Source organism: Pagrus major, chromosome 3 (assembly GCF_040436345.1).
Source record: "Pagrus major chromosome 3, Pma_NU_1.0".
NCBI lineage: Eukaryota > Metazoa > Chordata > Actinopteri > Spariformes > Sparidae > Pagrus > Pagrus major.
The window spans coordinates 7958312-7984808 of NC_133217.1; the positions used below are offsets into that span (position 1 = coordinate 7958312).

General features: G+C 41.7%; 1 protein-coding gene across 1 annotated transcript; it reads right to left on the reverse strand.

The window, feature by feature from the left end:
* Positions 1-237: 237 nt before the first annotated feature.
* rmp24 (ribonuclease MRP subunit p24) lies at positions 238-22907 on the reverse strand. Its single transcript, XM_073463228.1, has 5 exons — positions 22589-22907; positions 16461-16483; positions 15453-15673; positions 1754-1938; positions 238-1426 (listed from the first exon to the last, which is right to left on the reverse strand). Exons 1-5 carry the CDS (start codon positions 22681-22683, stop codon positions 1261-1263), a joined length of 690 nt encoding a protein of 229 aa, XP_073319329.1. The 5' UTR covers positions 22684-22907; the 3' UTR covers positions 238-1260.
* Positions 22908-26497: the final 3590 nt, after the last annotated feature.

Here is a 26497-nt window from a genome sequence, read left to right on the forward strand (position 1 = left end):
GCTTTTCTTTCCTTTCATGTCAAAAATGTTTCAGTAATACATTTCACAAAAAATGACAAAAAAGTAATGTAACTACTTAAATCACTATACATATATTTATATAGTTGAACTACCAGACAGCTACTGCAAAATGTAGGTAAACTACTGGTTTAGTTACATGTGTTTCATTACTCCCTTGCAGTCATTTCTAAACACTCATCTCTGATGTTCTCACAGAGTAAGAATAAACAGCACAGCTTCACAGACTGGAAGGTTTTATTTCAGAGAATCACGGTGTAGGTGGAATATAAATGTGAGGTATTTCAGGATCTAAACACATATTGTATATTGAACAGCTAATGAAAAACAGGCAGTACAAAATGCAGCAGATATATTCAAATTCTTGCTCTCAACAGTAACCTTATAAAAGAAAATATTAAAGAAAATGTAAAGTCGTGACAATATTGATTGTCAGTAAGGTTTTAGGCGGATGTGCCTAATCAGTGTAAACAGCAACTCATGAGTCCCATTTTAGATGATAATTATAAATAAATTAAATGGTGACTGCACAGTTCCAAAATCATTTGTATGTGAGTACAAAAATGCAACAGTGGCAACAACATTTATACATACAGTATGTCAATCTGTCATGTTTAGCCAAAGCCTTAAATGAATTCACACAGACACAGTCTCCCCACTGAAGAGGACAGAAAATAAGGAAATACAAAAGTTTTGACATTAAGTAGTATAAATATGAAATAGTTTTAGATATATTTAGCATATAAATGTATACTTGTAACTTTAGAGGGGAAAAAAATCCAAAATGGAAACAGATATTGGCATGTAAACCAGCTCGTCCTGCCTCAAACTCCACCACAGAACCTGCGATCCTTCAGCCATTTGATGAATACTGAACAATTCCTCAATAATTCCAATTTAAATAGCCTCCCCAGGCAAGGAGATAACAAGAGGCGTGTGCTAAATTAGGCAAAGGAAGCATTCTCCTCTGTCTGGCTCAGCAGAAGATGCACTAACCCTGATTAAAAGAAGAAATAGCCAGCCTGGTGCTCCCAGTTGTTGCATTCAGGATACCAGGAGCGCCATTCCAAACAGCCCAGCAACAGCTGTGTTGGTGGGCAAACTGTAACCTTTCCCACACCGGCTCGGAAACCAAAGTTACTTTCTCAAGTTCCCCTTTAGCCTTTGGTGTACACAGGTTACAACATGGGTCTAACCCCTTGTTTTTTTTAAGAGTATACAGAAAGACAAGTCGGGAGATACTCAAAGTGAGGAGAGAAAATCTTTCAAGCCCCCCTTCTTGCTGCCCTGGGTGTCCTCTCGCATGAGTATCTTGCTGAGGCGCTGGACAACCCAATTTTTAGGTTTAGAGGAAGACTTGGATGATGAAGATGAGCCCGACCCTGAGGTGGTGGAAGAGGTGGACCCCCTGGAGGGAGAGAGAGAGAGTCAGGAAGAGAAAGGGATGAAGTTAAGATGCAGTAACTTGAGATTTTGTTGGTTGGCAGGAAATGTTCAACTTGTGCTGTCAACAAGCACATCATCTGTTAAACAGATACCAACATGTACTACCCCCACAGCTAGATGAGGTTCTCTTAATGCTTATTAAATGGAAACATAATCATATGAGTGTTCACACACCTGACACATCATCCTTTCCAACGTGACACCTTCCAAGTATGGTCAAGGAAGGAATTACAGTAACTTACATTTTAGCTCAGGGGATATTAATACCAGCCACCTTAAAATAACTTACCTCGGTGTATGAGCGGGAGTCTTGTCTTTGCCAGGAGTCTTTGGGGTGCCTCTGTTGGAGGACTGTGGGGTCTTGTGCTTCCCAGCGCTCCCTGGTGTGCTGTGGGTCTTAGCGAGGGTAGCTATAAAGTCCCTGTTCATTCCTTTGTGTCTGGATGTTGTATTGCAAGTGTGGCAGGTGGCCATCTGGGATAAGGAGAGAGAAGGAAGATATTCATTAATATTGCATGCCCTGCATCTATATTCCTCTCATGCATAACAAGGTTTAGAGCTGAAGGCATACAAGTCACCCCCCATAGGAATAATTTCCGAAACAATTGTGCAGGTTTTCTAAAAGGTCCTTGAAACGACTGTTACATAATACCAACCTATCTACAACTTGCACAAGCTTGGGTCATCTCAGTTATTTTTCATCAAACCCAGTTCAGCCACAGCTGTCTGTCTTTCTCTGGGACACACCAGAGTTTGTTATGACTTTGTCTGGACATTGATTGCAGTGACAGAATCACTCCAGGGACACGGCGAGCAGGACTAGCCACGGTTGTGGCAGGAAAAGGGCTGTAATGAGAAGTGCTCATGTGCCCTGGGTGACGCAGGCCAGCCTTAAGACTCACCGACGTCAGACTCATCTCACAGCTGAGGAATAATTCACATTGGGGTAAAGGGAGCATACTCATGACAGGGAATCATTCCCTTAACAGCTGAGACTCTTCCCATCAGCCCTGCCAAACATCCCAGAGATTAACTTACCTTTGAAAGTTTGTGCAGCTATGAAAATAACTGGATTAGTTCAAGCAGAATGGGAAACACTGGCTTAGCCTATGAGAGGGCAAGCTGGGGCAGTTGCCATGCAGTTCCACCTATTCAGGGTACAGGAGCTATAAGAGTCGTACGCCAACTTTTCATACATCTCTCTTTTTTTAAAAATAACAGTTACTTTGGCACTTTACTGCACCTCATGTGACAAATTCTAAGCAACTTCCTGGCCCAGATTACACAGGAGCCTATATAAGGCAAAGCATTCACACGCTGGTGAGAGTTACGAGAGCCAGCTGCCGGTTTATGAGATCCTCATGATTCAAGATAACAATTGGCATCCCAGACTCATGCCTACCACTGTCTTGTGTCCCAAAGGTTCAGTGCCTGTAACAGTAATGTCCTTGTGATAAGCGTTAATAGGTATAAGACCGTTGTAAGCCCTTATAAGTTGCTTAACATCATTATTGTGTGAGAAAAGACTATGTAAGTGTTAATAATACTAAAAATAATTGTTTATAGAAGCATTGAAAACACATTTACTGAGCTTCCAAAGCTTCTCTTTAAAGTCACTGTTAAACCTTTACTAAGCTTTATGTTGCTTTAATAAGATTTATACATAATTTATGCATTTATTAGTCGTTAATTATCTAATCTAATCTTTTTAGCAGCTAACAGATCCAAAGCGCGAACAGTGTGTAAGATTAAGATTTATTTTCTTAAATCGTAAGTAATCAGTCAATAAAAAACTGTTCAAAAACAACTAACAACAATCATAATGGCCACAATCACTTTTCCCCCCCCATATACAGCATTTGGCCGTTGCTCTTTCTTTCTGCTCAGTATTCATAACTAAGTCACCACCATCAGATCCAGTGATGATAGCAATTTGGAGACAATCACATCATCCCAGTGATAAGCCGACCTTAAGTGCAAGATAAGCGAATGCGAGCAGCTTGTTTCTCTGATTTCTAAACTAAGAGGCTTAAAGCACCACTAACACAGAATAAAACTCTACTTTTTGTGCCTGGATAATACTTTTCTCCCTGTTGGAAATGCAGCACAAAGTGATAAGGGATATCGATTGACGACTCTTCTTCAACATTCCTCCAAGCCTTCGGTAACTCCCATTAATGACACAAGACATCCAGAGTTGCACAAGGTTAAAACTGGTCAGAACAGACCACCACTGCAGGGGTCAGCAAGTCTGAGGCGAGCTGTCGACAGTCCTGAATGCTGATGAGATGGAAAACTCACCGACACGAAGGTAGCCATTTCAGATTCTGACAGGTGTCTGTTGGAGAGTTGGGTTTCAAAAAGCACCAGGAGTACGGAGTTCCTCTTTCTTTCTACGTGACCGTGTGTGAAAGTGTTTACTTCATGAGGCTGCGTGTCCAGCTTTATACAGACCAAGCCCCAGCAACTCACCCACCCGTCTTTGCATAGGGGTGTGGCTCAAAAGGAGGACTGACCAATGCCCTGTCAAAAGGGTCGACTAATGTGTGGGACAGCCGTTGCTCTGCTGCTGCTTTGTCAGTGGTGACGGCAAACTGGACTCATCTGGACACGCTGTTTGCAAACAACAATCACTACGTGATATAAAGTCTGGACTTCATCTAAGCATGTCCAAACACTGAAATGTCGCTCTGCTCATGTTGTTCTGTATGCAAAATGATGTGATACATTTTTTCCCTTTTGTGAATAAAATGTTCCTATTTAAATCAATAAAACCAAAGTCAAAGATTAAGACTAACACACTGAATTAAAAGCTTTGGGACAGTACAATGCAAACCACTGTGATCATTATAAGAAATACTTGCTGGTGGTAGTTTCTAACTTGTGTTATATGAAGTAATTTCCTCATGTAATATTGGGATAGCTGACAAGGGAGGTCATCAGAGAACTCCCAGAACTGAGTATCGAATACATTTCCGCAATACAATCGTATCGACCACTTTGAAAGTTTGTTCAATAATTTCCAAATTGACACAGCAAGGTGCTCCACAGTCTAAACATCCAATCATCTCTATGGATGGCATGAACATTACGTTTTGTGCTTCCTATGTTCCTGAGTTATAATGATCATATAAGTGGTATAAAACCAATTTCTTTTTAACTCCTAAATAGGCAAGCCTCAATTTCAGCAATTGAGGCTTCACATTGAAGAGAACATTTGGCAGTAATAGCCTTACAATCAAACTCATCATCTCCCCTGAACTTGAAATAACCGGCGCTCAGACTGATTGCAATCGTTGTGTAAAAAGAGGTCATAACAACACAAAGCAGCTATGCTGATGAGGCAGATAAAGTTGAGACAGTGTGGTCTTGCAGGCTTTTCTTGGTGTCTGCAGACAACAAGATGAATTGAAGGGGCTTTACGTAACACTTAGTAGGAATTTATGTGTATTAATCACTGTTTTATTGTAATCTGTAAAATGAGTCTTTCCCTGTCTCTCAGTTGCCTATACAAGCCTGTGGACAGTTTGTTTAAGTTGTTTAATGTTTCTGGACTTTGAATTTCTTTGTGAAGGACTTTCGGATTTTCTGTGACAGTCCAAAGGATGTGACTTTATGCACATTCTCGAGAGCCTCGTCTCAGGGCCTCCCTCTGCTCTGCTAACAGAGAGCAACAGTAGCTAAGATTAATTTAGAATGTGTTTTAATATTTAATATGACAAAGACACGACAGAGGATGTTATACTGACACCTCCGATTCTGGTCATATGGGTGACATGATTTCATGAGAAGCGGACAGAGTAGTGATCTATAGTGGGTAGAGTGGCACTGTACCAGAGGATCTGGGGTCATAGTATAGTGTATAGCAGGAAACATCTATCCTGCTGCAGCATCATCAAGCCAAACATACAATTCTAATGTTTCCTTGGAGGATAAGCGATCGATAAATACTACTCATCTTCACAGTTAAAAAAAAGATCTTTGTCACAAATAGCAGGGGGAAGCTAATTTAGTAATTTGTTGCACTTAGAAAATTTCTGCCTGAAAACAGACTCTGAAACCTCAAATTGAGTCCCTGCATGCACAAACTTGAAAAGTTTTAAAAAAAAAGAAAAAAACCTTGACAAAAAAAGAGCAAATGAGATGGATTACTTCCTGTGTCTCGCTCTTTACAATCTCTACAAGGGGACTTCCATGCTGTGCTTGAAATGACTAGAAACCAGTGTTCACCCTGAGGGAAATAGGACAACAATAGGATCCTTTCAAAATCTTTTGGAATTCATGTAGAATGTAATATTTGTGGCTAAAAGGGCTACAATGCACTACTCATCCTTAAAGATTTGAACGTTTTCAACACTCAACACAAACCTGCCTCTTGTTATCAATTGCTGGCATAGTCAGTGAAAGAAAGTGGAGAAGTGGAATCGCTATATTAAAATAGTTGCACAGCTGGAGTAAAAATAACAAAATACCTGGACTTGTTCAACTCATTCCTGTTTACATCCCCCTATCCATTTCAACATTCTTTGAAGTGTAATGATGAGCGGTCTTGTCACATTTCACACTCTGTATTTGCTTTATTGTTATTTAGAACTTTTCCATCACCACATACCGCCTGTTATTTCCTGCGACAATAACCCAATTTCCTCCTGTAGGTCATTAAAGTTTCATCTAATCAAATTTAAACAGGAAGCTGGAGGCGAACACTCAAACAAAAGCTATTTGTTCCTCAGCTATAAATGTTGCTGTAACACATACATACACATACTGGAAGTGATCAGGGCTGCGGACATTTAGGTGAAAGCCTAGATTTTCCTGGTTTGGACTCAGATGACTATCCAATGATTGCCAAGGAGAAAAAAAAACCCACCATGGCAAGACATGAGTGTGTGGCTCATAGTGGAACGGATCAAACACAGACAGACATCTGGCTTCAGATGGATGTTTACAGCTACAGTGACCTCATGCTGTTTATCCTCTTGTCCTCTAGTTACCACTAGTGGCCCCACTATCATCACCTGGCCGTCACTGAAGCACTGATATTGCAAGCTCAAAGGAATAGAAACCTTCACCTAGTGAAGGTGTGCATGTGCATGTTGGAGAGACTTATCAAAAATATGTCCACATAGAGACACTGTCAACTACAAAACAACACTGACAATAAGGTTGCTGCAAGTCATAATAGCCTGAAATTAAATCCAGGCGGTCACGTGTACCCGTCTAATTTACGCTAATCCTTTGACATGTAGTGTATGCACTTGGAGGGGAACACGTGAACCGGTGCCACAGAGAGATTTGATTTCCTCATCTGGGGCTGTTGATCCTTGCAGCAGACAGACCTGCACAGTGGCCAGTTAAGCATATGGCAAGGAGGATAAACGACCACCTATACACAGCTGGGAGGGGGTTATTTCACCATATGGTCACAGGACAATAATATGAAACTAAAATCCATCAAACAGGAAACACACAAATCACTAACCTGTGAAGTATACACAGTATACACAGCCTTGACCTTTCATTCTACTCTCATCCAAACAAAAAGCCTTTTGGTTTCTGTCTTACAACCTTGGCATGCTTGTGTTTGTGTCTGACGTGAAACTTGAAGCGACAGACAGCCACAGTCACAGATACACTTAACCTTGATCACACACACACACACACACACACACACACACACACACACACACACACACACAGGTATATCAGCAACTTCTGTGCATCCTGTAAATCATGAAAAAGTGCAATCTTATACACCTTGCTAGCAGCCGGCTTTTTTTCTTGAGTCTTGGCATGGCAATTAGTTATGGCAATTTATTCCCTCTGTGGGTGTGAGGAAGACCAACTGCACTACTAACAACTCAAACTGGAGGAGCACTCCTTTACCATCACGTCCCTTCGAAACCAGACCATTATGAAGAGGGAATACACCAATCCTCTCATTTTCACAGTGACTGTGCAGGGAGGGGTTCAAAGCTGAAATCACCAGCAACTCTTTCATTAATGAGCTTTGACCTTTAAGACATGCATCCTACTTAAATTCACATGAATGAACAGGACTAATTAGTGTGATGTTTAAATGAGCAAAAATGTTGTAACTTTCAGTGAGATGTGCAGTTTAGTGCCGTGCAACTGAATCTGTGCCCAGCTGACTGTGTGTAACCTGATACTATTGCAAAATGAAAAGAAGTTAAACACTCCTGAAGGTCTCTTGTGAAAGCCTCCGACCCTAATCAACATAGAAATCCTTGCTTCCTCTGTCTGAGACCTCCCAGGCCTTTTGAGCCACACCTTCACATAAACATAGTTTCCTGAAACATACATTTCTGCCACCATGTGACACACATGCCTGACATTACTCACACATGTAGCATTGGCGCTGACAATTAGAGGACAAATTGCATGAGAAATAGTGAAATGACACACTTGCACAGACACACAAACACATGCAGACCCACATAAATCAATTTAGCGGATGGACTCTTTCATCTATTAATAGCCCCGGCTCCATAAATACCTCCCTTCCTGTCTTTCCCTCTGCTGCCAGAGGTCAGCTTTGGTTGATTAATTTGACCTATGCAGTACGATACCACCCCAGAGCGGGATGATGAGTGAAGTAGATTGAGTGACAGAATTAGGTGCCTGTAAGAGTCTGTAAATTAAATATAAGTTTCCCAAAAGTTTGTGTGCTGATTTTTTTCAAAATGTCTGTATGCGTGTGCTCAAAAGCACACAAATATCTGCACGCAATGTGTGTGAAAGTCATTTGAGAACACATCAATACAACACAATAAAGCCGAAAGCAGAAGAGCAGCTGGGGGATCAATATGAGGCAAGCTGTGATGGTGCAGGCAGCCACTTAGTCACAGTGTCTGGAGGCAGGCTGCCCGGTAAATACACACAGACACCCGATCTGAATGCAGAGATTCTACACACTGCCTTTAAAAAGAACATGTCATATCTGTTTCTCCCTTTCTTTGTGCCTCTGTTGGCGATGATAAAGGTCGCATTTCATCCTGAATCTTACTAGCAGGTCTGTCTCAAAACAAAGCAGAGCAAAGGCTTGAGGAAGGAATCAACATTTTTAAATGATTAATCGCCTCATCCTCAACAAGTAGGATTTATCCAGTTTATATAAAAGAATAGGTTATTCACGATGCTTATGTGTTTCGGTAAATTCTTTTTGAGATGCTGATTGTTGATCTAGTAATCCATTCAATCAGCGATATCTCACCGTGACAAAAGGATCATATAAATGAACGAGTAATGGTTAAAAAAAAAATGTTTGTGAGGTCCCAGCGACCTTGACCTCTGACCACTAAAATCTGATCAGTTCATCCTTGAGTCCAAGTGGACATTTCTGCTACTTTTGAAGAAATTCCCTCGAGGTGTTGTTAAGATATTGCGTTCACAAGAATGGGACAGACAACCTGAAAACATGATGTCTCCGGCCACAGCTATCACTGCCATGGAGGCATAAAAAACATCACATTCTAGTCTTTGACATTGTTATCGGGTACAACACACATGTTAAACGCCTGCACTTCAGTTTACAAAATGTCTTTGTCCCAAGGAATCTACACTCAGTTTTTTGCATCTGGAGCAGCTGTGCTTCAGGGTGGCGCTTGTCTGAGCGCAAGTGGAGTTTTGGGGTCAAAACAAACAACACAGCTTAGAGACCGATTTAGGATTTGGAGCTCCTCTGTGACGATTTTAAGAGATAATTAAGGTGCACACATGCTGACAGAGTGGATTAAAAGAGCAATATAGCAGTGAGTGAGGATCCAAAAACTGAACAGTGGCGGTTTCCAACCCTTGACACCAGTGCCAGCTCACACTACGAATTGCCAAGTTCCAGAGTAGACTTTTAATAGTGGTGATGAAACTAAATGAAAAGAGGCACAGAGGCTAACTGACAGATGACATGCTGATAGGGTGCAGCATCAAGTTCTCTGTGTGGCGTTAACCCTGCTTGTGAGCTGGGCTACAACCACGATGACAGTGGAAAGCAGAAAGGGGAAATTGTGTGTGTGTGTGTGTGTAACCAGAGGAAACTAAAATGCATGCATTCTGATTATGTGTGTGTTACACTGTGTATATTTCAGTTTTCCGGTGTGACGAGGCCCCCTTAGGCTGTCAATCACTAAACTAGCTGTCAGATACTTGCTATGACTAACTGTATGGTTGTGTTAACATGCTTAAAATACTTCAGTACACACTTTGGTAAATCCCTACACACGTGAGAGATGACGGAGTGGTTCCACTTCCCAGCAAGCCTCTGTTTGTATCTAAAAAGCTCAGTGCCACTGCTACTGTTTTAGATTCCCTCCTGGCCTTCGTCTTCCCTAACACATCCCCCTCATGTTATCCCGTCACTCGTTCCACACCCTTGAGGTGTCAAAACCCTCAGTGGAGCTTTTCCTGTTCGCTGAGAGCTAACAGGCAAAGCACCAGCCAGACATCGCTGTCTCCTGTTTCCTGTCATCTCCTGGAGAGGCAAACTCTCTGGCGACATGACTCCAGCAAAGATAAATATGACAGAGGGATGTGGGGAAGAGATAACCAAGAAAGGAAGGGGGAAAGAAGAAAGATGGAGATAATGTGAGGAGGAGGGGGTCAGGCTGATGAGTTGAGGTAAAACATAAGTGAAAAAGAAGAGAAAAAACAAACAAATAGGGGATGAGAGGATGAGAGGTGGTCATTGAGGTCAAGAAGAAGCAATGACATAAATTACAAAGAGAGGTTGGACTCACGTCAGCACCAAATGGCCCTTCTGGGAAAGGGAAGGCTTCTTCAACCACTCATGTTCTGTCAATATGTTTTTTCATGCCTGGTTAATCTCTCGTTCTGAAAGCAAGTGTTGTTTTCAAAGAATTGCATTGTGACTGCACATTCAAACATGCCTATCTACTTGTCTTGGAAGAGTAATTCTTCTGGGGAACTACCAGGTAGAATCACTAATCACTTACTTTAGGCACTAGGTATAAATTCAACCCCCGAAACAGCATGAATGTATGTCCGGGAGGAGCTTGAACTGAACCCTTTTTTTCTTCCAACAAACAACTCTGCTGGGATGTATAAATCTGGGCTCAAGGAGGGAGAACAGAAGAAAGAAGGCGGAGGACAATGCTCTATCCTTCGCTCCATTTAGGGTCTCCGTCTCGCTTGTGGGGCAACAATCCAACTGATTTCCATAACCATTGCTAGATAACCTGCCCAGCATGCATAAACAAACCTGATTTATAATACTTCTAAGACAGAACTTCCCAGAGCTGAGGAAAGCATATCATAAGCTGGAATCCACCCCGAGGGCGGCACATACATACATCCCAAAGGGAGAGCAATATAGTGTGAAATGAAGGGGGATTTACACCCTGGAGTATAAATACTGAACTCCACTCATGTGTATGAATGTGAAGATACATCGGCTGGTCACATGTTTCCGTCTATCTGATGTTTTTATGCTTGTATCTTTGTTTAGACAGGGATGTATTCCCTGAAGTAATAATCTAAGATTAATTTAAATAAATCTTTGTTAAGTCTCTGTCTATGGCTGAATGAGGTAACACAATGGTGATTGAGTCTACGGTTAACTGATGAAAGCCCATGCATTTGCAGTATCACAAAATGTGTGTCTGTGGCGTTATCGGCGACTTTGGGCAAAATCACAAGTGGCGCACAGTTAGTGATGCAGTTTTCCATAACCCTGTAGTGATTTGTCTGCAAGAGAGGGTAGGCAGAGCTTACACACCAGACTCTGTCTTCAACTCCAAGAAAACTGTTACTATGGACGAACAAACAAAGAAAAGAAGACTACAGATGATGAAACTGCCAACTGACACACACAAGACGTCCTTTGGATCTCTGGGAAATGAGGTCCAAAAACACATGCAAATATCAGTGAGGTCAAAGACAAGAAAACAGAGTGCCTTAATACATTACCTCATGAACATTTCAGAGTCATTTCAGATAGATTTTCATCAGTGGTGGTGGTTCTTTAAGGCCAATGCTCAGCTGTCGGCCAATGCCGGGGCTGTCAGTGAGCCTCGTTGGCATTAGTCAAGCGTCAAGCTACTATTGGATCTAGCTGGCTCTTGTCGGCCATTGTGGGTGGCTTTTTGGCTGACTGAGCGTGTCCAATAGGTGGCCAAGCCCGTCATTGAACGAAGTAACTGTGACTGGCTGTTCAGCTAAGTGAATCAATGCACAAGTAGAGAAACGGAAAAAGCCTGTTGCCTAAGTATCCATGATTTCTGCTTATGTTTTGCCCTTATCTTTTTGCAACTTTTTAACAGACATTTTAAAGTTGCTATATATTACTGAGAGTGGGTGGAAAGTGAAGCTTACTCTGCTTTATCATAACAACAGTTTGAGAGTCTTCCAGTTTCCTTTTTCTAAGGACGCATACAGACTACCACCACCTGGTGGTATGGAGAGGTACTTCCTCTCACACAGGCGCAGAATGTAGGCGCTAGCCGGTCATCGGTTGTAATCTTTGCAAAGTGCCCCAGCTTTTTTGCCAAGACAAAGACAATGTGTGGCATCGCAAAAGTCTGCCTCCATCACTGTTTTCACTCACAAGAGGTTGAAAGACTTTATGAATGCAACGTGCCCCGGAGAAGCTACTTACACTAATCTGAATATGTGACTCGAACAAAAACTCTCATTCAGAGCAAGATCCCGGAATTGTTTTGACACTTGGAAGAGCACTGGGAACACAAACACAGATATCTGCATCTACAAATACTCACACCTTGCTTTAAATAAACGTCTGTGCACAACAGCCATGCACGTGACAATGAATTTATATGACAGCCTGTCCTGATTGTTTCTCTGAAAAATCCTCTACTTCTTCCTGTGTGTGTCACATGACTGACAGAAAGAAGAGCAGAATATTGTTTACACAGCCATGACACTCATCTTTGGCACACAGAAATAAAACAATAAAATGATGATACAAAAATAGGATTAAGGGCACATGGTCACTGTGACACCTTATCTAACTCAGGCAAGTATGAATAAAATCAACAGCAGCATATTCTGAAAAGGCCAACTGGCACGGGTTTAAAAACACTTCTTCTATTACATCTGATTCTCCCATTATCCTAGCTATGACCCCGCACTTCTATCTTTAAAGAGAAGCTGAGTGGATCCTTATCTCTTTATTCAGGCTCTTGTGCGGCGGCCCTCTCCCTGTCAGGGTTGTTGTGCTCTGTTCATCAGCATGAAGCCAGAAGGCAAAATAAAGCAAAGCTGTCTAAATTCCGCCTCTTATCTCACCGCTCCACCACTCTGCATTTTAAGGGTATCACCTCGCTATCACCCTTCTGCCCAGCACAGGTGTATGTCGCCTCACATGCGTGGCTTGACTTGTTGCCCCTTAAACCTCCAGGATATGACAGGAGAGTGACCGTGAAAACGGGGTAAAAATACCTCTGAGGACATACTCGGGGTGTATTGGTTTACTAAGTCTCGTGATGAACAGGCATCAACATTCGCCATGTTGACCAGAACACTGTTGACAAATGAGTCAGAGGAGAGGTGCACGGTCATGGCTTAGTCTTCTTCAGGGTAGAACACACAACAAAGTTACGTTTGACTAAGAGTGATGCATCGGCTACGACTTGCACAGCAGTGTCAAACCAGTATAAGTTTACAGATTGGAGATCAGGACTTGGTTCATAAATCCGTCGCTTGTGTGTAAAAATACCGTCTCAAGGTATTAACAAGCTACTAGCTAGTTAAAAACTAAAATATTTAACTCAATAAATGTCTTAGCTAGGAAAGACTTTAGTAGTGTATAAATTGCTAACTAGGACACATCGGAAGTCCCATTCAATCAAAAGCTGTTAACTACAAACAGGAAGTTATGTGTAGTATCATGTGCTGTAACAAAGTGGCAAACATAATAGTTTTAGGGATCTGAAAGATATATTAAACTTAATTGCCAGTCCTTTATAAATGAAGATATGGCCTTGCTTTATTCATATGAAAACAAAGATACGTTTATTTGTTTTTAGAGTAGGTAGTACGTGCGAGTTAAAGGTCAGATATTGTAGGAAGTGAGATTTTGTTGTCTCAAAGCATGTAAAACTATTCAAACCTAGTGTGAAAAAGTATGGACCGAAAGATTAGCAAGATATGGGACCTTTAAGAGCAAGAGGGATATATCGTATTAACACTGACCTAACTGAACTAACATTATTTAACCTTTAACTCTAATTTCAATGGCATAAAGTTCATCATGAAACACTTTTAGTTTGTTTCAGCTCAGATGTGGGGACCTCTTACCTCTTTTACTCTATAACCCAAATGAGTCATATATTAGCAAGCTGACATTAGCATTAGTTTAGTCAGATAGTGACATAACACGTACACCTGGCAGTTAGTAGCTGTAAACGTTTACAAACAACTAATCTCTACATATTAATCACTTTATGTGGAGCAACCCATTTTAATTTAATGATGTATAAATCTTCATTTGGGTTATGATGACTAATAATTGGATGCCTTTTGAGTGGGTTTTCTTCTATAAAGTCTATGTGACATGAAACCACTCAGCTAACATATATATGATTATCCAAAAGATTTTGGGATGATAACATTTAGTTGTCAGCAGACTTTAAATAACAATTAAATCATGTTTAATTAAATCTATGTTGGTGGAGCTGTGATGGAGTTTCTGTTGCAGTGGAATGTTGCTCTTATTCTTATGACTATATCTACATTCTCATATTTTAGAACAATTTAGGTACGAGTTAGACCTTTGAGTCTATGTTAATATTCTCGTAAGTTGCTCACATGATGTCCCTATCAGACCCTGGATCTGACCTTCACCAGTCCACAGAAGTAGAACAGGAAGGGGCACACAGCCACCTCTGCATACAAAATTTATATTACAAGATGACAACTTTTCCTCCTGCAGTTTGTCATTTGACTTCTCCTGTTCACCTTTCTTATCTGCCTTCCACCCTCCTGCTTCTTTATTCACCCTTTCTGTTTCACTCTCTTCTGTTATTCTCCTCCACTTCTCTCACAACCTTTGGTGTTCCTCCTCTTTCTCCCTTTCTCAATCTCTGTCTTCCTCTTTGCCCTCAAAGTCAACAGATGTATAGGGGAGAGAGGGTTCAGAGTGGGTTCAGAGAGCCGTGCACAGTGAATACCTGCATACTAAATGCACCCAACAAGATTTTAATGAGGCAGCAGCATTTCCACTGGAGCTTCATTAGGCTGATGTCATATCACTAGAATGGCTCAGCGCCACCACCAGTTTCCCCGTCTAAATGGGCTTATCAGTAGAGTGGGTGGGTGCTGGCCAAAATAAGCTTTCCATTTTGTCCCGGCCTGGTGCCATCCATTAAGAGGACAGACAAAAAGGACCACTAGAACAATTTTGGGGGTTGTGGGAGGAAACAGGGCGAGTGTTGACAAAGCACTGTCAGGCAACATTAGTTCTCTTACAGTTCAGCTTAATGGGACCACTGTAAAGACTGCAATGATGTGTGGAGCACCATAATGAAACCAGGCACTTTCTGTGGAATGAACACATTCATCTAACGACTGGAAACAATACATTAAGAGGCAATGTAAGGCTTGTTTAATTATAATAAATGATAATGTGATATAATTTTGAACATCACTGAGAATTTCTTTGGAGTCTCGCCGCCCTCATGGATAAGAGGTCAACACCAGCTAACTGAACGTGTTTAACAAAATGTTTGATTGGTTAATTAGAAATACATTACACAGTTTCCAAGACACTTTTATTCCTAAATACTAATATCAGTATCAGTAGCCCCAAACATCCAACTAAAGTCAGGCTGTTAAAACCTACACCAACTACCCTGCTGCCCATACCTCTTCTTAGTTCATTTACACTACAACTAGCGATACAATTCAGGCATAAGTTTTTTCTGCAAAGACAATATTCTGCAGTGCAGTACACCACACAACCAGGTCTGTGGCGTTGTAGCGTTTTGTTTTCTCACCAGTACTGAGGAGGACTTTTGGAAGCGGTGCAGCAAATTTTTCTGCACCAGGCTGAGTCGTTTGCCCCTGGCCCTCCTGCGCAGGACGCTCTGCACCTGTGCCGATGGTCGTGGCTTGGGCCGCAGTCGCATCCGGTGATTGTCAGGCTGCAGCCACTGATAACAGTTCGGACACACCAAGGTGCTCTGCAACGGACTGGAGGACCTACGCTTCGAGCGTGCTGAAAAGAGGAAAGACAAAACCTGTCAGCTAATATTCTGGTGTGGAGTCATGCATATTTCTTTTCAACTCAATAATACCCAGGTAACTAAAGTGGTAGAAGTGTACATGAGGATGAAAATGTTGACAGTTTCCTACGATTTCAAGCAAGCAACGAGGCAAAGAAATATCTCTTTAAGAAAGTTAAGTCAAAGATCAACTTTTTTTAAACAGCTGCATACATATTCTCAGCTGATGCTGTGCTCATTATCAAAACATCCCATGTATCACATATTCACACAGTAAACCACATTACAATATATTTGTCTTTGCCGAGCAACTTTTTATTATTCTGTTTATTCTCTCAGTAGCTACACTTCACAAGACCCTGTCAAATTAACAGTTTTTGGGACAAGCAATTAAATTCTCCAAATCACACCCTGAACATGTTTCTCTCTCAGGGAGCAGCCCTTGTGTTATTTGGAGGAGAAAAGCCTTAACAGCCTTACTGAATCGCACCACTACCTATTGATGTGGTTTTGGCCGGCATGGACCGAAGTGTGTGTTATTGTGTGTGTTTGATCCCACCAGGCAGTCTGCTTCAGACAGCTGGCTGACTCAGTGTGTTTGGATGAGGGTTTAGGAAGGTTTATCAACCTTGACAAGCCGGCGACAAGGTCCTACTTACGACTGAATTCTGCTCTTTGTGGCTATTATTCACATTAGGGCATAACTGATGGGTACATGAAATGAAATGAAAATAAAACAAAAAATTGGAAATAACAAATAAGATTCTTATAAGGACTTACCTTTGGACTTTACGGGCCACTGCCTAGGGAAGAAAAAGAGGAGACGAGATTAGACATTTTGAACATTTATTTAAGTTAAGAACTATTTGCAGTAGAAAAGCATTCATCATCAATTCAACATGCATATTAATTTATTTCAATATTCACTATGTATTAGAACACCTCATTTCACTCTGGAACAATGTAATAAACAAGTTAAGAGGTAAAGTAAGGTAAGAGTACTTAGACTAATATTGTTCCACATAGTCTTGGATTTAATCCATTCAGTGAGGAGCTGGCAGATCTCCTAAAATATATTTGTGTATATATAAACCCATTACAAGATTGGACACCAATTTGGAAAAAAAAAATTGCGTGATGGAAATCATGCAACTGGAAAAGCAAACAGGTCTCTCCCAAACAATATGGGGCAACCGTCCAAACCATTTTAATGGCGTCCCCCCCATAGAGCTGCCTAGGATGCCTCCAATGTTGGAACACTTGCAATGAGCTATTTGTGCAAACATTTTAACTAAGCCACTGCTAAGTCCCTCTAAAATTAGCCCTGGGCTTAAATCGATGAAGGGAAATTTCCTGTCCGGCTGCACGTGTGGCAGGAACGGAGGGCTGTCTGTCTGTGGAGAGGGGGAGGTGGGGTGTGTGGGGTCGACTCTAATCCGGAGCTGACCCGCTGGCTGCTGCGACGGTTGCTGCTGTGGCGTCTGGCAGCACTGGTTTGTTGATGTTCTCCACTTTCGTTCTCAGCCATCCCTTACGTGAGCCGATGCATTATATTGTTGGATAATGTTGGATGCGGCTGGATGGATGACAGGGTGGAGAAAGATTTGCAACCTATCTGCCATCACTCATCCCCACAGTCTGAGTCATTGTCCCTCAATCCCACTCCAATTAAATAATCAGCGACTGGATTAGCCTGTCAGATTATATAGAAGCCCTGTCAGAAAATACTGGAAATGAAGAGAAGCTGTTCAAGGACGATGTGGTGGAATGCGACTCTGCAGAGGACTGATAATGACTCATGGGCCTTGAACATCTCCTGAAACATTTTTCTAGCTGTTAAGAAAGTATTTTTAATCATTCTAGCTGACATAAAAGTCCCCTTTAAGATTGTGAATACATTTCCTGAGATGGTTGCTTCACTACTGATAATCAATTATCATTTGGTGCACTTGACCTCCAACAAATACATCCTGAGTACGTAACACTATACATTCCACCTTGATATGCTGTACTAAAAAAGACATTTCTCTGACAAGGCTATGGCCAGACCACTGTGACTCAAGTGCAGAGAAGCTGGATTCTTGGTTTGTGCTTCCCGCTGCTCCCCTGACTCACAGAAACTCTACACCGCAAAGATCTCTTCCACAGCACTAATCTTATTAACATACTTGTCATGCATCTCCTTTTAAGCACACATTTAGTCATGGTGATGAACACTGGAGATATGGGCCATACATATGAACTACTGACCAACTGGGAAATGCAAAAGGGTGGAGGATAGCGGGGGACATTATGTGTTGGCTGTAATATAATTAGAGACAGAAGCACTGGCTGAGGCCGAGCACACAAAATGAAAAGCACGTTGAACATTTTATTGCTACCATCAGGGAACATAGTGTGACTGCTGCCGTATTCTGAAAAAACTTCATGATGCTCAGACAATTGGTCGAGCTCAGGTAGCGCTGTGGTCAGTGTCTTGACAATGTATAACAGCACAAACTGACTCCCATTCATCAGCTGGACATGTAAAGAGGCTAGAGCTCGCTGGTATTGGTTGAGACATCTGCTGGTGCCTGCTGAAAGGAGCCGCAAGACAAGAGATAAAATATGAGGAGGTATGAGTTTATTAAGAGGGTGAGGGTGGAGAGGTCTTAAAAGGTTATAGCAGTAGGAAAGGAAAAACATAGTGACCGATTTTGGCAAAAATCAATAGTAATGACTGTCAGATCACAGTGAAGTTGGGTGACATGGTTCACTCAGTCAATTGGCAACTATTTAGAGAATTAACAAATTATAAATTAATCATTTAAGTCACATAAGGCCTCAAGGGATGGCAAGCGGTCTGTCGTTCAGTCAGTCAGTCTGACACTATGGTCCAGACTGCAGTCTCTCAACAGATATTGGATGGAACTTATTGAAATGTTGTTAAGACATTCATGGTCCCAAGAAGATGTATCCTTCTAACTTTGCAGATGCACTGATTATTCATCTGGTGCCACCAAACGGTCAAATTTTTCACATGCACTTCACATATGTTAGCATGTGTTACAATGCACCGGTGTGAAGCCTCAGAGCCAGTAGCATGTTTCAGACTTTTAGATGGATGAGCACTGACATTTGACAACTAATTAAATTGACCAAGAAAAAAATTATTGGCAAATTATTTGAAAATCAAGATAGTAGTCACAGCTAGAGGTGGACTATCTGGCCAAAACTATAATATCACAATCTTTTTTCTCAATTTTGAAATGCCCTGTTGACTATAGGCTGACTTGACATAAGCTATAAATTCTCCCTTCGTACTATTTAAACAGATCATTGCATTAAAGATGGTTAATTTTTGGTACAAGCTCCTCATTGGCCATGCTACTAGCTATAGATCACAATGCATTGCTCAGAATTCGTCACTCGGATGAAGAACTGGATGAAGTAATTCGTCCCATCAGCATAGCCATCTAGCTGACCTCATCAGTCAACTGGTTTGGTCATGTAGAGCGGATCTGCTCGTCAATGATGTTATGTGGTGTTCCGAAACAGAAGTAAGAGGACATTAAATACCATAATCAATACAATTCGTTTGAAAAATAGATTTTGGATTGATCACAATCTAAAATTGTCAGATCGCCCACCCCTAGTTACAGCCTGTGTTTTAATCAGTGCTTGTCCAACAAACGCCTCCACTTAAATCACAGCTCCAGTACCACCAGCTGATATTGGATAATCACTGACATATTATTATCAGCAAAGACAATATTCCAGTCTCTGTGAAGAAAAAATAATACAGAATATAATGCAGAACAAAAGCACTTGAGGCTGATTAAAAGCAGAGCCATTATGACATTGTTTGTCCAGCAGACATCCTGCATATTTTAGTTATCAGCACACTCAGTCAGGCTCCAGTTACCAGACACTCGACTATGATGATGAACTTATTGGAAAACAGCTTCACTTGTCTGGCAACGTGAGCCACAATAAACTGACGTCAGTTCACATACAAGGACAAAAACAAACACATGGAACAGGCTGTTGACTAAAAACACTCCTTGAAAACCCCAGTTACACAAACATGCACCTATAAAAATAGACTAATATAATTTTATAATGGCTTTAACCAAAAGTCAATATTGATACACTTTACTGAAAGAGCAACAATCATATTCAAAACCAACTGTAACCGTGATGCAAGCATTCACACAAATACATTCAGTCATCGTCAGCCTGACAGAAGGTGAAGACAGCGGCAGAAGGCAGTAACACGATCTCCAACAAATATGTGTAGTAGTGTATGAGTACCGACACGCACCCACGAAACAAACACACCAAACATACCAGTGACGCATGACCAAAACCATAACCGGAGTGGCGAAGACAGCAGAAACCCACAGAAGAAAACGGAGAGACAGTTGCGGTTCATTAGGACTAAAACCATCACTGACAAACACCGACCACGAGTGCCAGTTATTTGAGTGGATGCTGGTAAAAAGATTTTCATTTCTCCTCAGTTAACTCATCAAGTGTGTGTCCAAAGGCCTCAATCTGAAACGTTTATCCTCAACAGTAATTTCCCCCAAAGTATGCCCTCTTTATTATCACTCTCGCTGAAGATCAAATTCAGTAGTCAATTAGCTCATCACATTTGGTGTAAATTTTGACTGCGGCCATTAATTATAGTCTCCTCTGCCAAGCACTTTGGCATGAAACCAGCCAGGTCCTATAGCCAGTGGTTCAAATACTCAGATTCATGTCTTGCCTGCTGGACAGCTGGTCAAAATTAAACATGGTCAAAATGTTCTCCGCAACCACAGCTTGTCATAGCCAGGGAATCTGGGGAACAGATCAATGCATTAAGGCAGCAGCGGACTCACGCACACATCCGTAAAACAACCCTGATTTGGGGTTTTGCTATTAGGACCTCTGTTTTTGTTTCCGTGCATGGTTCTGCCCACAAGTTTCCTGGCTCAGGTGGGAGTGAACAAAAGCCGGAGGATACAGGGACGTGGCTGGAACCCAACACAAACACAAGCCACAAGAGTCTATACTTTTACACACTTTAAATGTGCAAATACAGAGAAAACTATGATAAAGAAACTCTGAGCACACGGAACAGTACACCTGCAAGTGTACAGGGCCTGCTTGCACACACACAATCTCATTCTTCCTCACTCACACTGACTAAGGCTTAAGAGGATTTCTCCTGAAATTACTTCTGGCTTTCACTTTCCACACAATAAGGCAATCACCACTGTGTGGGATACGCCACCAGAGGAAAATGTAATAAATTCCTATTTTGGCAAAAGCAAGAAAACCAAAGCAGTGAACTGTAAATGAAGAAGCAAATAAGAAACTGGCATTAATTACTATTGTACTTTATTCTAATAGCAATGAAAAGACTTGACAACAGGAGACTAATTAGATAAAGACAGCTGGTACGTTTGAAACTCTGTATGGGTCCCTTTGATAACTATGCAAAAGATACAAGAGAAGAGATGAGGCTTACAGACTGTCTGGCTCTCCTACGCCGTGATTAGAGGGATTATTTTCTTTTCTGCTTTTTAGGAAGGTGCTGTGACCTCACCAATGAACTCAACTGCACTGAAGCTGTGTAAGACTGAATGACAGTCAAGTTAAACTAAATTCATTAGATACACTAGCGCACACATGCTGCACAAACTTGCCTTTACATCTGCACTTGAGCAACCACTGGACACAGCTGGCTTGTGTCCAGCTTTAATAATAAGAAGCACAATTCAATATTCAAACAACCAACAACAATCATGATTGTGGCATCACTAACGACTCCAATTCATAGAAGAGTTGTTTTTTGAAAGCACAAACACAATGATAAACCAAGCTGTGAACGTAGATAGGTCACTAATGATCTGTCACGGCTGCGACACATCCTCGTATGGACAAATTTACAGAAGGAGTGAAAATATGAGCGTGACACATACTTCAGATTTAAAATGCACAGATATGTGGTAAGCGGAGCAAGACTATAAAAAACAATCAAAGCCAATTTTTACATTTTCAATCATCTTTCAGACGAGGTGCGCATGCTTTGGTTTAAAGCTAAAGTGAAGTTTTCAGCTTTAAAAGGGTGAAAATAACATCTTTTCTAATCAATGGGATCTCTGGGTGGACTTGGATTACACTGGACGAGCTGTATGGAGCCATTTCATGTTTTTTGGGGGTTTTTTCTGTTGTGTTTTCTGGTTAAAAACAAGTCACCATCTATTTTAGTTGTTTAGGAGAACGGTGCAACTCTGTTTTGCTGATAAGCTCCAGAAATGCTTTGTGGACTACAAAACTTCAACTGAATTGCCATCTGCATGAGGGTGAACAGTGACTACATTTTAATTTTGAGGTAAACTGTTCCTTTAATATTTCTTAAAACACCAGTAAAGCTTGCCTGTCGTTCAGGACATGCTGAAGATGTTTCATTTTAAGTCAAACTTGTTAGTTTTATGTGTAAATATTTCTGTAAATTCCTAACTAGGCCTAAAACATTTGTTTTGTGTTTTGGTGGATGTCTCATTTGCTGCTAGTCGTTGGAGAAGCACTAACTTCTATATCTGCTAAGTTAACATTTTGTTTCATAAGAGCTGAACTCACATGTTTGCCATTACTTAAGATTCAGTACTAACATCCACAATATTAAATAACACTGCTATGTTTTTCCTCATTTGGACTACTGAAAGCATCTAGAAACCATTCCTGGACAAACTAATGTTACAATGTAAAGATGCCATTGAAAAGTCAATACCTTCACTCTTTATCATCACAGGAAGTCAACCGTTAACACTGGTCGAGCTCCACCACCTAGCGCCGACATGCTGCTATTACAACAATAAAAGGACAGAAAGTAGACACTCGACAGTACATGTAGGATTTAAAACAAAGTTTCTTACAGGAGGAACCTTGATAGCTCCGGACATGTTTCTTTGTACAGCAGAGAAGCGTTTAACATGAAGTTGGTTGCTCTTTCTTCACCATAGGTCTGCATGTTCTGACAGGGCGCCCGTGCGACACGTGAAAAACTGGAGCTCCTCTGCAATTCCGCGTTTAAACTTCTTCCGTGAAGACTTTAATTGACTAATGAGGTGAAACTGGTGTTTAAAAGAGGTTCGCACACACAATGCTGGAGCTGTGTAGGCCAAAAAGGGTTAAAAGTGTGTTAATTTTAATCTAGAAAGACGCTTGGTTGCTGGCAGTTGTTACGCGACAGAAATCCGCGTTGGGTCGCGAGGTTATGACGTCGCCTGCGGTGCATTGTGGGAAGTAGAGTGAAGCAGAAGCACTGCGGAGCGGCTGTACGTTTCAGCAGCTTACTGGTATTTTAACAGATCAGTCTCTCCTAGTTAGTCGTTACACTTAAAGAAAAGGCTAAAAAACAAATAAATACAAAATATTAGCTAAAAAATAAGTGGGCAGGTTCAATCATTCATATTAAAAATGATTTAAAACAAACTTTTAAAAGGCTTGTTGGCTTGGGTATGTGGAATAAGGTTATTTTCAGCAGCAGTCTGGAGTCTATAGGCTACTTGTGATAATATATCAGACTTTAATTATACCTACAGCCAAAGTTAAATAGTCGCACACTAACTCATGGGTACATTTTCTGAAATATTCAAAAATGTCAAGGTATTCAGTCAGCGCAGCTCAGCTCTATTGAACAGATCTCCTTTGATGTCATCCCTCCTCAGATCTTATTGGACAGTAAGTATTACCGATGTTAGACGACAGTGGGGTATGTTGACATCATTATTGCTGTATCCTGCGCATATCAGAGCACTAACAACCCAGGTTCCTTGAGTACAGGAACACATGCATTAGTCCTTGCCATCCGACAAGGACTCGAGGTATCGAGTCTACAAAACTCCTGCAGCGTCCAGCAGTGGCATTATTGTATCGGGTATAAAAAGGGAATTCTGCTGGGAGAAAGAGAGCTACAATGTGAAATTGGATATTTTGTAGCAGCAGCGGCAGCAGCAGCAGCAGCAGGGAGGAAGAGCCTACTGAGTGCGCAACGATGGGTACCCTCTGGGGTGCGGATATCAAAGGAAGCACCCCGCTCACACACACGCCCGGCGGAACAGAGACGTGAGATGACAAGACATAAGTTACAAAGAGGTTTTTGTTCGAGACAAGAGGGGATTTCATTCAGCACTGGCGATAATAACAGCTCCGGCTCTGCTCGTCTCCAAGGACTGATGGCCGGACCGGTGCGTTTTACGCACATCTTTTCCTGGAATAACCACCCTGTTTGACGGTATGTTAGTCACCTTCATTTATGATAAATGCTGAATTTTAATCAGTCATAACAATTTAGCGTTATTACAGCCTTTATTATGGTTCCACGTGAGCCTGCGCTAAATTAAATACCACGGACACCATCATTTTAATAATAATGTTCATCCTATTATGTTCCTTTTGAAACTTTGGCACACTACAGTAGAATATACAGGGGTATACAGGGCATTAGAAATAATCAATACAAACAATAGAGTATTACTCTTTTGATTGTGAGTTTATCATTTTATCATGCTTATTCGTAGCCCACTGTGGTTTAAACACAATTAATCTTTTTTTTTTTTTTTTTTTAAATATCTCTGCTGCTTTGGAGCCTTAAGTCCTCTAAAATGTACTTCTTTCTTTTCAATGCGTGCGTGTCAGTCCATGAAGGGGAGAAAAAAAAAAAAGGGGGGGGGGGGGGGGGCTGCCACCAGACACTGAAGAGATATTAAATCAGTGGGCCAGTCAGTATAGAGCGCACAGAAACTGATGGAGTAAGCTAAAGTGTGAGGGATTGCTCCTCACTTCGTCCGTGAGTAAATCTTCACTTTATCAGGCGCTGTCAGGCAGCCGCTTCCACAGCAGATTGAAATAGCCGAGCGGTGCAGCTCCGCGAAAGTGTAGTCCGCGGATAAACGGATTTGCCCTCACTACCAGGGACTAAATTGACTCGCGATTCGGAGGGAGAGTCGGACACGGAGAGGCGGGCAGGAGGGCAGGCATGGTGCTCCAAGTGCGACCACATCGTCGTCGCGTCCTCGCTGCCTCACTGTGCTGCTGAAATGAAAAAAAAAAAAAAAGAAATAAGAAGAAGCTCCAGGACAGTGATGGAAAGGTAGGCTCAGCTGAATGCTTTCTTATTCCCTGATTCTCAGGTCTCACAGTAAAATGGCACACATGAATGTTGTTGCTGTGATGAGCCCAAAATGCATGATCAAAGACTCCTCAGCTGATCTGCACAGTTACAGAGGAACCTAATTTTCCTGGAGGGCACAGGAAACCTGAAGCCTGTGGAGATCAGTCACACAACTATTAGGCTGTTCTGTAATGTTAGCAAGTCTTTAAAGGCAGCCTGGAAGTGTGAGGGGAACTGATTTCCCATTAGGAATTCAATGGATGATTTTGAGTTCACAGTTGTGCACATTTTCAGAATCAGTTTCATCAGTGGGATTTTAAGTGCCGAGCCCTGCTCCGACTCCCAGATGATGAAACCTGCAGCCCCGGCTGTTTTAATGCACTTCTCATTGAGCCACGGAGGGCCACACCTGTCTCCGTTGTGCTGTAGTCAGACAGGTCTGGTGCCAGCAGGACTCTTCTTTCACCTATGGAGGACTTTACAGGGGATCAGAGACATCCCAAAGTGTCCGGTCAGCATCTGCAGGGAAAAGCCAATCCCAGCAGCCACCATCGAGCCAACCATCACTTCTGAAACGCAACAAAAAGCTCAGGAGAAAAAAGGCACAATGCACTGTACTGCTGCGTGTGTGCAATTACAGTCAGTTGTGTGTGTTGCACATCTCTGTGATGACTTCCTCGCAGTCGTGCAGCTATGACAACTCGAGGGTCCTCTTCAATCAGTTTTCTCCCGCATGCTAATGTGAGTCGCAGATATGCATTTGTCTGCGGCTCTTCTCTGAGGTCATTCTCCTCAGCAGAGCTCCCTGACTTCACACATCTCCTGCTGGAACATTGCTGAGTTTAACAGTCTATTTTCTGTAATGGGTGTGATTATCCACTCGAATTAATAATTAATAGCGTTAAGGTCATTCGGTGAGTCAGTTTTTATGCTGTGTCCTGATAACTAGCTGCATTTGTTTTTGTCCTTTGAGCGTAAACAACTTGTGAGTGCAGCCTCGCTTGTGGACAAATCTGCATGTCCACATTTTCCATACCCGTGCTTCTTAGTTATGAAGGCATTTATCTTTTTAAATGCATCATTTAGTGAGCGAGGCTTCTCCGAGCACCCCCTGCTTGCGGTGCATTTATCACAGTCATTCTTCTAATCACGCTGTGGATGAATAGTCTAATGCGGGAACGCGGAGTACGAGAAAAACCAAGGTCACAGCATCCCTTTGCTCGGAAGAACTTTGTTTATGCGCAGGTAAGTAGTTGTCTTTACATGGCTTCTCACGGAGTTAACATTCATTCATTCACACACATTATTTCAAGGACAACGGCTCTCACTTCTGCCTCTACTTCATTCACAGTCCATAGCCAGATGGCTTTGAAACGCGGTTTCACAAAGCCACTCTGCGAGGAAGAACTATAGTTTTATATTCAACATTTGAAGTAATTACTCCCTCCTTGGCGATTATTTGTGAAGAGGGCTGAGTCACTCAACTGTTACTGGAAGCCGCACATGAACAGGCCAAGAGACTTCATCTTTCTCCTGCACTATTTTCTAACAAAACCTTCCTGCACATACTGTTCTTTTTGATGGAGGAACATGTTGAAACTTAAAAGGAGGTGATCTGGTTATTCGACCTTGTTACGTACTCCTCCTTTATCACAGTTTTTTTTTTTTA